At 37.2% G+C, this 16,921-nt stretch overlaps 1 protein-coding gene across 2 annotated transcripts in view; it reads left to right on the top strand.

The window, feature by feature from the left end:
- The first annotated feature begins 9,861 nt into the window (after positions 1 to 9,861).
- Positions 9,862 to 16,921, top strand: part of rab28 (RAB28, member RAS oncogene family) — a 133,834-nt gene continuing 126,774 nt past the window's right edge. Inside the window, exon 1 of one of the 2 annotated variants that reach the window (XM_061891579.1) lies at positions 9,862 to 10,210. In XM_061891579.1, coding sequence (XP_061747563.1) covers positions 10,136 to 10,210 — 75 coding nt within the window. In that variant the 5' untranslated portion in view covers positions 9,862 to 10,135. The remainder of the gene's footprint in view (positions 10,211 to 16,921) is intronic. The other variant, XM_061891580.1, reaches the window with a different exon arrangement.

Genomic DNA, 16,921 nt, shown 5'->3' with positions numbered 1-16,921 from the left:
TTATCAAATAGTCTAATGAATAAGAACTTTTGATAGGAGAGAATCCACATCCTCAAATCGTCTAATGAATCAGATATTTGAATAGGTGAGAATCCACAGCCTCAAATCATATAATGAATAAGATATTTGAATAGGTGAGAATCCACATCCTCAAATCGTCTAATGAATAAGATATTTGAATAGGTGACAATCCACATCCTCAAATCGTCTAATAAATGAGATCTTTTGACAGGCGAGAATCCACATCCTCAAATCGTCAAATGGATAACAAAATCTTTTGACAGGCGAGAATCCACATCCTCAATTCGTCTAATAAATAAGATGTTTTGATGGGTGAGAATCCACATCCTTAAATCGTCTAATAAATCAAATATTTTGATAGGTGAGAATCCACATCCTTAAATCGTCTAAAAAATAACATCTTTTGACAGTTGAGAATCCACATCCTCAAATCGTCTAATTAATAAGATATTTGAATAGGTGAAAATCCACATCCTCAAATCGTTTAATGAATAAGATATTTGAATAGGTGAGAATCCACATCTTCAAATCGTCGAATGAATAAGAAAATCTTTTGACAGGTGAGAATCCACATCCTTAAATCGTCTCATAAATAAGATCTTTTGACAGGCGAGAATCCACATCCTCAATTCGTCTAATAAATACGATGTTTTGATAGGTGAGAATCCACATCCTTAAATGGTCTAATAAATCAAATATTTTGATAGGTGAGAATCCACATCCTTAAATCGTCTAAAAAAATAACATCTTTTGACGGTTGAGAATCCACATCCTCAAATCGTCAAATGAATAAGATATTTGAATAGGTGAAAATCCACATCCTCAAATCGTCTAATGAATAAGATATTTGAATAGGTGAGAATCCACATCCTCAAATCGTATAATAAATAAGATCTTTTGACAGGCGAGAATCCACATCCTCAAACCGTCAAATGAATAAGAAAATCTTTTGACAGGTGAGAATCCACATCCTTAAATCGTCTAATAAATAAGATGTTTTGATAGGTGAGAATCCACATCCTCAAATTGTCTAATAAATCAAATCTTTTGATAGGTGAGAATCCACATCCGTAAATCGTCTAAAAAATAACATCTTTTGATAGGTGAGAATCCACATCCTTAAATCGTCTAAAAAATAACATCTTTTGACAGTTGAGAATCCACATCCTCAAATCGTCTAATGAATAAGATATTTGAATAGGTGAGAATCCACATCCTCAAATCGTCTAATAAATAAGATCTTTTGACAGGCAAGAATCCACATCCTCAAATCGTCGAATGAATAAGAAAATCTTTTGACAGGTGAGAATCCACATCCTTAAATCGTCTAATAAATATGATCTTTTGACAGGTGAGAATCCACATCCTCAATTCGTCTAATGAATAAGATCTTTTTTAATAGGTGAGAAATCACATCCTCAAATTGTCTAATAAATAAGGTTTTTTTGACAGTTGAGAATTCACATCCTTAAATTATCTAATGAATAACATCTTTTGATAGGTGAGAATTCACATCCTCAAATAGTCTAATCAATAAGAAGATCTTTTGACAGGCAAGAATCCACATTCTCAAATCTACTAATAAATATATATATTGACAGGTGAGAATCCACATCCTCAAATCGCCTAATGAATAAGATTTTTTGATAGGTGAGAATCCAAATCCTTGAATCGCCTAAGGAATAAGATCTTTTGACAGCTGAGAATCCACATCCTCAAATCATCTAATAAATAAGATCTTTTGACAGGTGAGAGTCCACATCCTCAAATCGACTAATAAATAAAAAGATCTTTTGACAGGCAAGAATACACATCCTTAAATTGTCCAATAAGATGTTTTGATAGGTGAGAATCCACATCTCAAATCATCTATTAAATACGATTTTTTAACAGGCGAGAATCCACATCCTCAATTCATCTAATAAATAAGATATTTTGATAGGTGAGAATCCACATCCTTAAATCTTAAAAAAAACAAACATATTTTGACGGTTGAGAATCCACATCCTCAAATCGTCTAATGAATACAATTGTTTGATAGGTGAGAATCCACATTCTTAAATCGCCTATTGAATGAGAAGACATTTGATAGGTGAGAATCCACATCCTCAAATCGTCTAATGAATACCATCTGTTGATAGGTGAGAATCCACATCCTTAAATTGTTTAATAAATAAGACCTTTTGACAGGCGAGGATCCACATCCTCAATTCATCTAATAAATAAGATCTTTTGATAGGTGAGAATCCACATACTCAAATCCTCTAATAGAGAAGATATTTTGAAAGGCGAGAAACCACATCCTCGAATCGTCCAATGAAAAGCTATTTTGATAGGTGAAAATGTATATTATCAAATAGTCTAATGAATAAGAACTTTTGATAGGAGAGAATCCACATCCTCAAATCGTCTAATGAATAAGATATTTGAATAGGTGAGAATCCACAGCCTCAAATCATATAATGAATAAGATATTTGAATAGGTGAGAATCCACATCCTCAAATCGTCTAATGAATAAGATATTTGAATAGGTGACAATCCACATCCTGAAATCGTCTAATAAATGAGATCTTTTGACAGGCGAGAATCCACATCCTCAAATCGTCAAATGGATAACAAAATCTTTTGACAGGCGAGAATCCACATCCTCAATTCGTCTAATAAATAAGATGTTTTGATGGGTGAGAATCCACATCCTTAAATCGTCTAATAAATCAAATATTTTGATAGGTGAGAATCCACATCCTTAAATCGTCTAAAAAATAACATCTTTTGACAGTTGAGAATCCACATCCTCAAATCGTCTAATGAATAAGATATTTGAATAGGTGAAAATCCACATCCTCAAATCGTTTAATGAATAAGATATTTGAATAGGTGAGAATCCACATCTTCAAATCGTCGAATGAATAAGAAAATCTTTTGACAGGTGAGAATCCACATCCTTAAATCGTCTCATAAATAAGATCTTTTGACAGGCGAGAATCCACATCCTCAATTCGTCTAATAAATACGATGTTTTGATAGGTGAGAATCCACATCCTTAAATGGTCTAATAAATCAAATATTTTGATAGGTGAGAATCCACATCCTTAAATCGTCTAAAAAAATAACATCTTTTGACAGTTGAGAATCCACATCCTCAAATCGTCAAATGAATAAGATATTTGAATAGGTGAAAATCCACATCCTCAAATCGTCTAATGAATAAGATATTTGAATAGGTGAGAATCCACATCCTCAAATCGTATAATAAATAAGATCTTTTGACAGGCGAGAATCCACATCCTCAAACCGTCAAATGAATAAGAAAATCTTTTGACAGGTGAGAATCCACATCCTTAAATCGTCTAATAAATAAGATGTTTTGATAGGTGAGAATCCACATCCTCAAATTGTCTAATAAATCAAATCTTTTGATAGGTGAGAATCCACATCCGTAAATCGTCTAAAAAATAACATCTTTTGATAGGTGAGAATCCACATCCTTAAATCGTCTAAAAAATAACATCTTTTGACAGTTGAGAATCCACATCCTCAAATCGTCTAATGAATAAGATATTTGAATAGGTGAGAATCCACATCCTCAAATCGTCTAATAAATAAGATCTTTTGACAGGCAAGAATCCACATCCTCAAATCGTCGAATGAATAAGAAAATCTTTTGACAGGTGAGAATCCACATCCTTAAATCGTCTAATAAATATGATCTTTTGACAGGTGAGAATCCACATCCTCAATTCGTCTAATGAATAAGATCTTTTTTAATAGGTGAGAAATCACATCCTCAAATTGTCTAATAAATAAGGTTTTTTTGACAGTTGAGAATTCACATCCTTAAATTGTCTAATGAATAACATCTTTTGATAGGTGAGAATTCACATCCTCAAATAGTCTAATCAATAAGAAGATCTTTTGACAGGCAAGAATCCACATTCTCAAATCTACTAATAAATATATATATTGACAGGTGAGAATCCACATCCTCAAATCGCCTAATGAATAAGATTTTTTGATAGGTGAGAATCCAAATCCTTGAATCGCCTAAGGAATAAGATCTTTTGACAGCTGAGAATCCACATCCTCAAATCATCTAATAAATAAGATCTTTTGACAGGTGAGAGTCCACATCCTCAAATCGACTAATAAATAAAAAGATCTTTTGACAGGCAAGAATACACATCCTTAAATTGTCCAATAAGATGTTTTGATAGGTGAGAATCCACATCTCAAATCATCTATTAAATACGATTTTTTAACAGGCGAGAATCCACATCCTCAATTCATCTAATAAATAAGATATTTTGATAGGTGAGAATCCACATCCTTAAATCTTAAAAAAAACAAACATATTTTGACGGTTGAGAATCCACATCCTCAAATCGTCTAATGAATACAATTGTTTGATAGGTGAGAATCCACATTCTTAAATCGCCTATTGAATGAGAAGACATTTGATAGGTGAGAATCCACATCCTCAAATCGTCTAATGAATACCATCTGTTGATAGGTGAGAATCCACATCCTTAAATTGTTTAATAAATAAGACCTTTTGACAGGCGAGGATCCACATCCTCAATTCATCTAATAAATAAGATCTTTTGATAGGTGAGAGTCCACACCCTCAAATCGACTAATAAATAAAAAGATATTTTGACAGGCAAGAATACACATCCTTAAATTGTCCAATAAGATGTTTTGATAGGTGAGAATCCACATCTCAAATCATCTATTAAATACGATTTTTTGACAGGCGAGAATCCACATCCTCAATTCATCTAATAAATAAGATATTTTGATAGGTGAGAATCCACATCCTTAAATCTTCTAAAAAAAAACACATATTTTGACGGTTGAGAATCCACATCCTCAAATCGTCTAATGAATACAATTTTTTGATAGGTGAGAATCCACATTCTTAAATCGCCTATTGAATGAGAAGACATTTGATAGGTGAGAATCCACATCCTCAAATCGTCTAATGAATACCATCTGTTGATAGGTGAGAATCTACATCCTTAAATTGTCTAATAAATAAGACCTTTTGACAGGCGAGGATCCACATCCTCAATTCATCTAATAAATAAGATCTTTTGATAGGTGAGATTCCATCGTCTAAAAAAACGTCTTTTGACGGTTCAGAATCCACATCCTCAAATCGTCTAATGAATAAGATATTTGAATAGGTGAAAATCCACATTTTCAAATCGCCTATTGAATGAGAAGACATTTGATAGGTGAGAATCCACATCCTTAATCTAGTGAATAAGATCTTTCAACAGGCTAGAATCCACATCCTCAAATCGTTTAATGAATAACATCTTTTGATAGGTGAGAATCCACATCCTTAAATTGTCTAATAAATAAGATCTTTTGATAGGTGAGAATCTATCGTTTAAAAAAACAACATCTTTTGAAAGTTGAGAATCCACATCCTTAAATCGTCTAATGAATAAGATCTTTTGATAGGTGAAAATCCACATTCTCAAATCGCCTATTGAATAAGAAGATCTTTGACAGGCGAGAATCCACATCCTTAAATTGTCTAATAAATAAGATCTTTAAACAGGTGAGAATCCACATCCTCAAAATTGTCAAAAGAATAAGATCTTTTCACAGTTGAGAATCCACATCCTTAAATCTTCTAAAAAAAATAACATCTTTTGACGGTTGAGAATCCACATCCTCAAATCGTCTAATGAATACAATTTTTTGATAGGTGAGAATCCACATTCTTAAATCGCCTATTGAATAAGAAGACATTTGATAGGTGAGAATCCACATCCTTAATCTAGTGAATAAGATCTTTCAACAGGTGAGAATCCACATCCTCAAATCGTTTAATGAATAACATCTTTTGAAAGTTGAGAATCCACATCCTTAAATCGTCTAATGAATAAGATCTTTTGATAGGTGAAAATCCACATTCTCAAATCGCCTATCGAATAGGAAGATCTTTGACAGGCGAGAATCCACATCCTTAAATCGTCTATAAATAAGATCTTTTCACAGTTGAGAATCCACATCCTCAAATCGACTAATAAATAAGATCTTTTGACAGTTTGGTGGTCTCTGCTTTTGCAGATAATGTGGTCCTGATTGCTTCATCTGGCCAGGATCTTCAGCTCTCACTGGATCGGTGTTCCAGAGTGTGAAGCGACTGGGACTAGAATCAGCACCTCCAAGTCCGAGTCCATGGTTCTCTCCTAAAAGGGTGGAGTGCCATTTTCGGGTTTGGGAGGGGACCCTGCTCCAAGTGGAGGAGTTCAAGTACCTCAGAGTCTTGTTCCTGAGTGAGGGAAGACGATCCTAGAGATCGACAGGCAGATCGGTGCGGCGTCTTCAGTAATGCGGAGGCTGTACCGATCCGTTGTGGTGAAGAAGGAGCTGAGCCGGAAGGAAAAGCTCTCAATTTACCGGTTGATCTACGTTCCCATCCTCACCTATGGTCATGAGCTTTGGGTTATGACCGAAAGGACAAGATCACGGGTACAAGCGGCCGAAATGAGTTTCCCGCCGCCGGATGTCAGAGCTCTCCCTTAGAGATAGGGTGAGAAGCTCTGTCATTTGGGAGGAGCTCAAAGTAAAACTGCTGCTCCTCCACATGGAGAGGAGCCAGATGACGTGGTTTGGGCATCTGGTCAGGATGCCACTCGAACATGTTTAGGGCATGTCCGACCTGTAGGAGGCCACGGGGAAGACCCAGGACACGTTGGGAAGACCGGGAGGAGCGGGACGAAGTGGCTGGGGAGAGGGAAGTCTGGGCTTCTCTGCTTAGGCTGCTGCCCCCGCGACCCGACCTTGGAAAAGCGGAAGAAGATGGATGGATGGAAACTGGCGGAATTAAAAAAAAGCCAACTTCCTGCCAGGCCAAGAGGAAAAGCTGTCAATCATTTAATTATACCCTCATCGTAAGAACGCTGCTTTGCACCTGTGTCAGGTAGACATTCCGCGAACAAAAGTGCGGTAAAGAGACATAGGACACCACATTAGGTACACTTGCTGAGCAGCTGTGGAACAGTTTTGTGACCTGTTGCAGTCAACCTGGTTAGAGTGTCAGCCCTGAGATCGGTAGGTTGGGAGTTCAAAACCCGGCCGAGTCATACCAAAGACTATAAAAATAGGACCCATTACCTCCCTGCTTGGCACTCAGCATCAAGGGTTGGAATTGGGGGTTAAATCACCAAAAATGATTCCTGGGCGTGGCTACCGCTCCTGCTCACTGCTCCCCTCACCTCCCTCAAATGCGGAGAATAATTTTCGCCACACCTAGTGTGTGTGTGACAATCATTGGTACACTTTAACTTTAACTATCGATATTGTTGGTCAAATAAGTATATTCAATAGTACGCCATATTTATTTTAGATAGCCAAACATATTGCCTGAAGTGTATACATTATAAAATATGCCAGGAGCTGTTTTAGATGGTTATTTTTCTGTGTAAAGGAAGATAAAATGAGTGTACTCGAGAGTATTACCTCTTTCTGTGGTCACATTGCATCACCACAGTACCTTCATTGTTATTTTAGTACATTTTCCACACACTTTATGCACGCAAAATGCTATATTTTATCCTTTGTGGCCCAGTGAACCGTGACTTGATTAGATTTAGAATGAAATTGAGAGGATAGTGGATGTTGAGGATAGGTTGCAGCACACTTGTGGTTTAAAAGAGGACAAAAATGCTGAATTCCTGATTTTGATAAAAAAAAAAAAAAATAATACAAATTCGCACAATTTGTTTTATTCCTTTTTGTTTTTTATATTGGGCTCCTGCGTTATTGTTACTGATCAATTAGAGTTGATAATTAATTATTGACTTTATTTAATTGTATTTTTCCGTATCAAATGTCTCAAATACATTTTTTTTTTCAGGCAAATTGATGCACTTTAAATCGTTTCTGTTACAGACTAAAAACACTGTTAATAAAATGTTTCTTTGTTTTAGGTTCATTAATATTTTCTTTTGTGTTTTATTTAGTGTTGATAAGGATATAATGTTTTGCAATATTACTGCTAAAAGAGAAAAAAAATATTTTTTTTACTTGCGACCTGTTTTTTTTTTATTAAAAAATATTTTTTAATATATATAAATATTTCCGCGACCCGACCTCGGATAAGCGGAAGAAGATGGATGGATGGATGGATATATAAATATTTTTATTTGCAGAAAATGTTTTTATTTGTATTTTTCTTGGGAGCCGTTTTTTTAATTGAAGAACATTGTTTTCATACTTGAAAATCGTTTTTTTAAAATGCAGAATTAAAAAAAAAAACGTGTTTAAATTGGTAATGATTTTTTTAATTGAAGAAAATTGTTTTTATACTTGCGAATGTTTTTTTTAAATTCAAGCGCATTTTTTATACTTCAAGATACATGTTTTATTTGCAGAAATGTGTTTAATTTTAACTTGTCAAACTCTTTTTTATTAAAGAAAATTGTTGTTTGAAATTTAGGAATCATTTTTTTTAACCTGCAGAACATTGTGTTTTTAGTTGCAATAAATTCTTTTTTTTTTTACTTGCAGAAAATTGTTTTTTTCTACATGCAAACCGTTTTATAAATTGAAAAAAAAAAGTTTTTATACTTGAGAATCATTTTTTTAATTTGCAGAATGTTTTAATTTTTTTTATAAATTGGTAATCGTCTTTTTAATTGAAGAACATTATTTTCCCTTGTAAATACATGTTTTATTTGCAGAAATGTGTTTTCTTTTAACTTGTGAAACTTTTTTTATTGAAAAATATATATTTTTTAAATTTGCAAATCATTTATTTTCCTGCAGAACATTGTGTTTTTACTTGCGAATAATGTTTTTTTAAATGAAGAAAATAATTTTTTTTTTTTACTTGAGAATCGTTCTTTGACTTGCAGAAATGTGTTGTTTTTTTCTACATTCTAACTGTTTTATTAATTGAAGAAAAAATTGTTTTTATACTTGAGGATCTTTTCTTTAATTTGCAGATTTTTTTTTTTTTTACTTTACAATAATTTTCTGAATTGAAGGAAATTGTTTTTTAGCTGCGATTCGTTCGGCCTAAGTAAAAACATTTCTGTGATTGTAATTAGGTGGCGATTTCTCCATGGTGTACACCACCTTCCGTCCGAGTGAAGCTGGGACCCCCGTGAACCTGAAAGGGACAAGCAGTAGAAAATAGATGGATAGATGAATGTGGAATTTCAGCTGTAATTTAACTCCATTTTAATTTTGCAGTGACACACAAAGTACCGTAGCCGCAGGGCATATAGTATGCGCCTGTCTTGAATTACTGCCGGGTCAAACGCGCTTTGCAAAATAATCAGCGCATGCTTAGTATTACCGCCTGGTCACGAATGACACTTCCCCTGTCATCAGTTTCAAAATGGAGGAGGCTGATTTCAATACCGGTAATTTGAAATCGCATACAGGTAAGAAGATTAAAAGCTATTCAGTAGGATTTAAGGTCCAAGCTTACATCACACTCAAATTTTTACTGCATGCCTTTGGTAAGTGCCGGAGTGAGAAGAGGTTTTGAATTAATTAGCGCCCCGGTGGCAATTCAAGGTAAGTTGCAAAATAGAGAACAGTAGGCCCGGAAGTATACAATTATTTATTAGTTTTGTGTGATGAATGAACAAAAAACATCACAAAATGTGCCACGCTGGGAATATATATATATATATATATATATATATATATATATACATTTTTTATTTTAGTAACCTTGATTCGTCGCATTCTGCTCGCGCTTCCGGGTTGACTTCGTTGCCATGCCGACGAGGCACACGTCACAACGGACGCAACCATTTGTCCGATTGTGAGTCTGCTTTATCGAGTGCCTCCGTGCGGTTGTGACGATATTTAGAGACACAGCTTTCCTCATGAAGGCTCTTATGTGTGTTTTAGAATTATATTATTTCCCGCTTACGACACGTAACATTGTAAAAGACGGCATTAGTGTTTATTGGACCGAACAACACATGGGTGGAGTTGGTACATTCCAAATGGCGCCCGCTTGCTTATTCGACGCTCTGCTAATCCATCTGTGATTATTAGCCGGCGAGTTCGGCATTAATCCTCCGCTTTTCGCTCGGAGAGAAGGGGTCTGGGGCGGACACACGCAGCGGTGTCATGTCGGACTCGGAGGAGGAGAGCCAGGACCGACAACTGAAGATTGTAGTCATCGGCGACGGCGCTTGCGGAAAGGTAAAAAAAAAAAAAGTAGCACGCACACAAACACGAAGCTTCCAATTCCCACGCTCAATAATGCTGCACGTCGCGTGTAAAAGCCTCCACATACTTCCACGGTCTATTTTAAACATTCCACTTTGTATTTAGTTCCTTGCGCTGCTGTTTCTGAAGCTGTACCGAACCTTCGCGTCGCCATGGCGACGGACGATGCTAAATTAGCCAGGAGCTAAGCAGCCTCGAGAAGTGACGATGCTGTCGTTTACAGACGGCAAGTAAACGCATCACGTTGGAGTCACGTGATTCTCATCTGCCAAGTAATATTAGTGAGGCTTGTTTTTGTGTGTTTATTTACAGGTTTGGTAATAATGTATGAGCTGTAGTTGTGTGAGGGAGTGCACTGCATTAAAGGCCTACTGAAATGAGATTTTCTTATTTAAACGGGGATAGCAGGTCCATTCTATGTGTCATACTTGATCATTTTGCGATATTGCAATATTTACTAGAGAACATCGACGTTAAAGTTCTCAACTTTTGGTCGCTAATAAAAAATCAATCAATCAATCAATCAATCAATCAATGTTTATTTATGTAGCCCTAAATCACAAGTGCCTCAAAGGGCTGCACAAACCACAACGACATCCTCGGTAGGGCCCACATAAGGGCAAGGAAAAACTCACCCCAGTAGGACGTCGACCATGATGACTATGAGAAACTTTGGAGAGGACCACATATGTGGGCAAAAAAGCCTTGCCTTTACCGGAAGTTGCAGACAATGGGCGCGTGACGTCACGGGTTGTAGGGCTCCTCACATCCTCACATTGTTTACAATCATAGCCACCAGCAGCTAGAGCTATTCGGACCGAGAAAGCGACAATTTCCCCATTAATTTGAGCGAGGATGAAAGATTCGTGGATGTGGATATTGATAGTGAAGGACTAGAACAAAAATGAAATAAAAAATAAAATAAAAAGCGACGGCTCTGGGCGTTTCAGATGTAATTAGACACATTTACTGGATAATTGTTTGAATAGTATTTTAGTGAGATTCTAAAGTCATACCTGAAAGGATTTAGTAGAGAACATCGACGATAAAGTCTGCAACTTTTGGTTGCTAATAAAAAAGCCTTGCCTTTACCGGAAGTAGCAGACGATGTGCGCGTGACGTCACTGGTTGTAGGGCTCCTCACATCCTCACATTGTTTATAATCATAGCCTCAAGTAGCAAGAGCTATTAGGACCGAGAAAGCGACGATTTCCCCATTAATTTGAGCGAGGATGAAATATTTGTGGATGAGGAAAGTTAGAGTGAAGCACACAAAAAAAGCGACGTCCGGGCGACGGCAGTGGGAGCGTTTCTGATGTAATTAGACACATTTACTAGGATAATTCTGGAAAATCCATTATCTGCTTATTGTGTTAATAGTATTTTAGTGAGATTGTAAAGACATACCTCAAAGTCGGATGGCTGCGGTGAACACGCCAGTGTCTCAGAGAGAAGCCGAGGAGCCAAGCTCACAGCCGCCTTTTTTGACAGCTACTGCAGGAGGACGCATAATCCACTGATGTCTCTGGTAAGATATATATATATCACAATTTTCCCATCCGAAAACATGCTGGTTGACGTACAGAAACATGTTCGCTTGACCGCTCTGTGTTAAAGCTTCACAACAAACAAAGAAACACCGGCTGTGTCTCGGTGCTAAAGGCAGCTGCAATCCACCGCTTTCCACCAGCAGCATTGTTCTTTATAGTCTGCATTACTAATTGAACAAATTGAAAAAGATTCAGCAACATAGATGTTCAAATTACTGTGTAATTATGCGATGAAAAGAGACGACTTTTAGCCGTAAGTGATGCTGAGCTAGTATGTCCCCTCCAACCAATAACTTCACAAACACATGTCATCATTCCGCGACGTTTTCAACAAGAAACTCCGCGGGAAATTTAAAATTGTAATTTAGTAAACTAAAAAGGCCGTATTGGCATGTGTTGCAATGTTAATATTTCATCATTGATATATAAACTATCAGACTGCGTGGTCGGTAGTAGTGGGTTTCAGTAGGCCTTTAAAGTGCGGTTGTGGGAACAAATATGGGGTAAAATAAATAACAAGAGGTAATAAAGGAAAAACTAACAATTGAAATAAACAGACTACTATCCAATAAAAATAACAAGCAATCCTGTACAATATACAAAACACTATAGAAATACAAAATACTGTACAATATACAGAACAAGACAAGAGTACCGTAGTAGGGTATTAGGGCAGGATATTGTATAGGGGTGAATTATTATTATTATAAGTTAGAGTCCAGCATGGTGACCGCTCTGGGGAAAAAAGCTGTCTCTGAGCCTGTTTGTTCTGGCTCTGATGCACCTGTAGCGCATGCCCGATGGTACCAGGTGGAACAGGTGGAAGCCAGGGTGTGTGCTGTCTAAAGGTAATTAAAGGTAATATTTTGACCCAGAACATTAGAATCTATAATAGAAAGTATACAAATAATTGTTGTTGACTTAAACCAGGGTTATTGAACAAAAAATTGTTCTAGTGGCCACATTACCCAAAAATCAAGTCTCCCTTCACTATTTTGAGATCATTTGGAGTAGGTTTGTGCGGTAATGTACCGGAATTAGTATAGTCATACTTGCCAACCCTCCCGATTTCAGTGCCACTTTATTTTTAAGTTATCATGCCGTGATTTCACCACTTGGGAGTAGATTTTTCTCTATGTGGCCCCCGATATAAAATGAGTATGACACCCATACTTGCCAACCCTCCCGATTTTCCCGGGAGACTCCCGTATTTCAGTGCCCTCCCGAAAAGCTCTCGGGGCAACCGTTCCCCCGAATTTCTCCCAGATTTCCACCCAGACAACAATTTTGGGGACGTGCCTCAAAGGCACTGCTTTTACCGACCTATCTCACCTGAAAAGGAGACTATTACATATGTCTCCGTCATCCATAGGTTTATCTATAACCCATAAAGTAGGCAGGCACGGAGCTATTTCTCAGCGTGTGTTTATTCCAGCCGGCACGTTAAAACCCTGACACGCAACATCCGGATTCCCATCATGCTTTGTTTCAAAACTACGGCAAGTAGTAATGTCGAAAAACATAACAGAGACGAAGCAGAAGATGGAAGAAGAGACATGGCGACGACGAGTAAGAAGAAGAAGTACGCTTGCAAGTTCCAAAATTATTTGAAAAAAATAATTTCAGTTCATCCAGGATAGCTCGTAGGGAAAGGGGTATGCTGCATGCAAATTTTGTTGCTCAGACTTCTCCATTCAACACGGTGGCCGAACGGATATACTCATTCATGAACGCATTATTTATACAGTGGGGCAAGAAAGTATTTAGTCAGCCACCGATTGTGCAAGTTCTCCCACTTAAAATGATGACAGAGGTCTGTAATTTTCATCATAGGTACACTTCAACTGTGAGAGACAGAATGTGAAAAAAAAATCCAGGAATTCACATTGTAGGAGTTTTAAAGAATTTATTTGTAAATTATGGTGGAAAATAAGTATTTGGTCACTTCAAACAAGGAAGATCTCTGGCTCTCACAGACCTGTAACTTCTTCTTTAAGAAGCTCTTCTGTCCTCCACTTGTTACCTGTATTAATGGAACCTGTTTGAACTCGTTATCTGTATAAAAGACACCTGTCCACAGCTCAAACAGTCAGACTCCAAACTTCACTATGGCAAAGACCAAAGAGCTGTCGAAGGACACCAGGAAAAGAATTGTAGACCAGCACCAGACTGGGAAGAGTGAATCTACAATAGGCAAGCAGCTTGGTGTGAAAAATGAGTTGGGAAATTGTGTTAGATGTAAATATAAATGTAAGCAAATCCTTTTCAACCCATATTCAATTAAACAAAGACAAGATATTTGATGTTCAAACTCATAAACTTTATTTATTTTTTTTGCAAATAATAATCAACTTAGAATTTCATGGCTGCAACACGTGCCAAAGTAGTTGGGAAAGGGCATGTTCACCACTGTGTTACATCACTTTTTCTTTTAACAACACTCGATAAACGTTTGGGAACTGAGGAAAGTAATTGTTGAAGCTTTGAAAGTGGAATTATTTCCCATTCTTGTTTTATGGAGAGCTTCAGTCGTTCAACAGTCCGGGTTCTCCGCTGTCGTATTTTACACTTCATAATGCGCCACACATTTTCGATGGGAGACAGGTCTGGATTGCGGCCGGGCCAGGAAAGTACCCGCACTCATTTTTACGAAGCCACGCTGTTGTTACACGTGCTGAATGTGGCTTGGCATTGTCTTGCTGAAATAAGCAGGGGCGTCCATGAAAATGACGACGCTTAGATGTCAGCATATGTTGTTCCAAAACCTGTATGTACCTTTCAGCATTAATGGTGCCTTCACAGATGTGTAAGTGACCCATGCCTTGGGCACTAATGCACCCCCATACCATCACAGATGCTGGCTTTGAAACTATGCGTCCATAACAGTCTGGATTGTTTGCTTCCCCTTTGGTCCAGATGACACAATGTCAAATATTTCCAAAAACATTTTGAAATGTTGACTCGTCAGACCACAGAACCATTTTCTGCTTTGCATCAGTCCATCTTAGATGATCTCGGGCCCAGAGAAGCCGGCGGGGTTTCTGGATGTTGTTGATAAATGGCTTTCGCTTTGCATAGTAGAGCTTTAACTTGCACTTACAGTTGTATCGACGAACTGTATTTAGTGACAGTGGTTTTCTGAAGTGTTCCTGAGCCCATGTGGTGATATCCTTACATGTTGCAGTTAATAGTATTCTATCCTTATTTGTCGTTATTTATATATATTTTATGAATAAATTATCTGATAATGTACATTAGTGAACTCATTGGTGTTAATTTTCAATCTATTAAGATACAAAAATGATATCAAAATTAAAATACAGGATGTTATTTATGTAGTTTGTTAATTTTCCTTGACTGTTGTACCAACATCGTGTGATTTTTTTTTTTTTTGTACATATATAGTATCATCTACAAAGATACAAAGAACTGCTGTTGTGACATCTAGTGGACACATTTAGAACAGCAGTTTCTTTCATTCAAACATTTCAGCTTATTTTTATATTTAGCAAACTCATCCCGCGAGTCGGATAAAACCTGTTCGCGGGCCTGATTCGGCCCTCAGGCCGTACGTTTGACACCCCTGTTTTAGATGCTTTTTGAGCTCACGTTACATCAGCTTTGCTGAATCCTCGCATAGCGTCACGTCGCAGCTTCTGTTGTGTTTCCCCCCCCCCGGCAAACGTTTGTTAGTCTTTGTTTCGCAGTTTCACTTTTAACAAAATAAAAAGTTTTAGCCTGAATGTTATTCTGCACATTGCTCAACGAGTCTCACACTTTTCTTGAAGCCGTATAAATCGGTGACCTGAAGAGAAAATTGAGTGTTCTCATTCGTAAATAGTTGATATTTGTTTTGGTTTTGTTCCTGCATTTGAGTGGCGGAGGAAGGTAGCTATGTGGCATTGAAAACACACACCATTACAGTTTTTCCCAGCAGATACGCTGTATTAATGACACACATGCACTGGTGCCAAGTGTCATCACTGACTTACCTGCTTGTGTGTTGGACATAAAAAACATCACACACTCCTGGTGTGAAGCCCACACTGCTGACTGACAACTTGTATGCCCCCCCCCCACAACCCTTCCCTTATTAATGTCAATTTGCCTCTGAAAATTGCAACGGGATCGGTTTATTTTGGACGCTACTTCCCGGCGGTATATTTTTCCTCGTACAATTCAGAAAAATAGCAGAGATGTGGGAGTGCTTGTCCAACCGAGCGAGATGTTTTTGAAAATAGTTTACACACAAGCGTATTTTTCCACCAGAGAACATGAGTTTTCCCTCAATATTTGCTGTTCTAAAGCAAATGTTAATACTAACACCAGGGTGTTTTAACAGGGAGTATTAGCTGCAAGTATTAGCTCATTTTGAATGATATGCCTACAACATGTTTAGAAAAAGCTGGCATAAGTGGCAAAAAAGACTGATAAAGTTGAAGAATGCTCATCAAACACTTATTTAGAACATCCCACAGGAGAACAGGCTAGGTGCCATAATTGGGTATAAAAGCAGCTTCCACGAATGGCTCAGTCGTTCACAAACAAGACTGGGGCGAGGGTCACCACTTTGTGAACAAATACATGAGCAAATTGTTTAAGAACAACATTATTCAACCAGGTATTGCAGAAAATCTAGGGATTTCACTATCTATGGTCCGTAATATCATCAAAAGGTTCAGAGAATCTGCAGAAGTCACTGCACGTAAGCAGCAATGCTGAAAACCAACATTGAATGCCCGTGACCTTCGATCCCTCAGGCGGTACTGCATTAAAAAGTGCATCAGTGTGTAAAGCATATCACCACATGAGCTAAGGAACACTTCACAAAACCACTGTCAGTAACTACAGTTCGTTGCTACATCTGTAAGTGCAAGTTAAAACTTTACAATGTAAAGCGAAAACCATTTATCAACAACACCCAGAAACGCCGCCGGCTTCGCTGGGCCCGATCTCATCTTACATGGAGTGATATGTTGTCTTGTATGTTCACTATTTTATTTAAGGACAAACTTGCAATAAGGAAATATATGTTGAGTGTACCGTAACATTTTTTGTTAAAATAAAGCCAATAATGCAATTCTTTGTGGTCCCCTTCATTTAGAAAAGTACCGAAAAGTATCAAAATAATTTT

The sequence above is a fragment of the Nerophis ophidion genome, linkage group LG29 (assembly GCF_033978795.1).
Source record: "Nerophis ophidion isolate RoL-2023_Sa linkage group LG29, RoL_Noph_v1.0, whole genome shotgun sequence".
Lineage (NCBI taxonomy): Eukaryota > Metazoa > Chordata > Actinopteri > Syngnathiformes > Syngnathidae > Nerophis > Nerophis ophidion.
The sequence above is the reverse complement of the archived record's forward strand: the minus strand, read 5'-3'. Positions and strand labels throughout refer to the sequence as shown.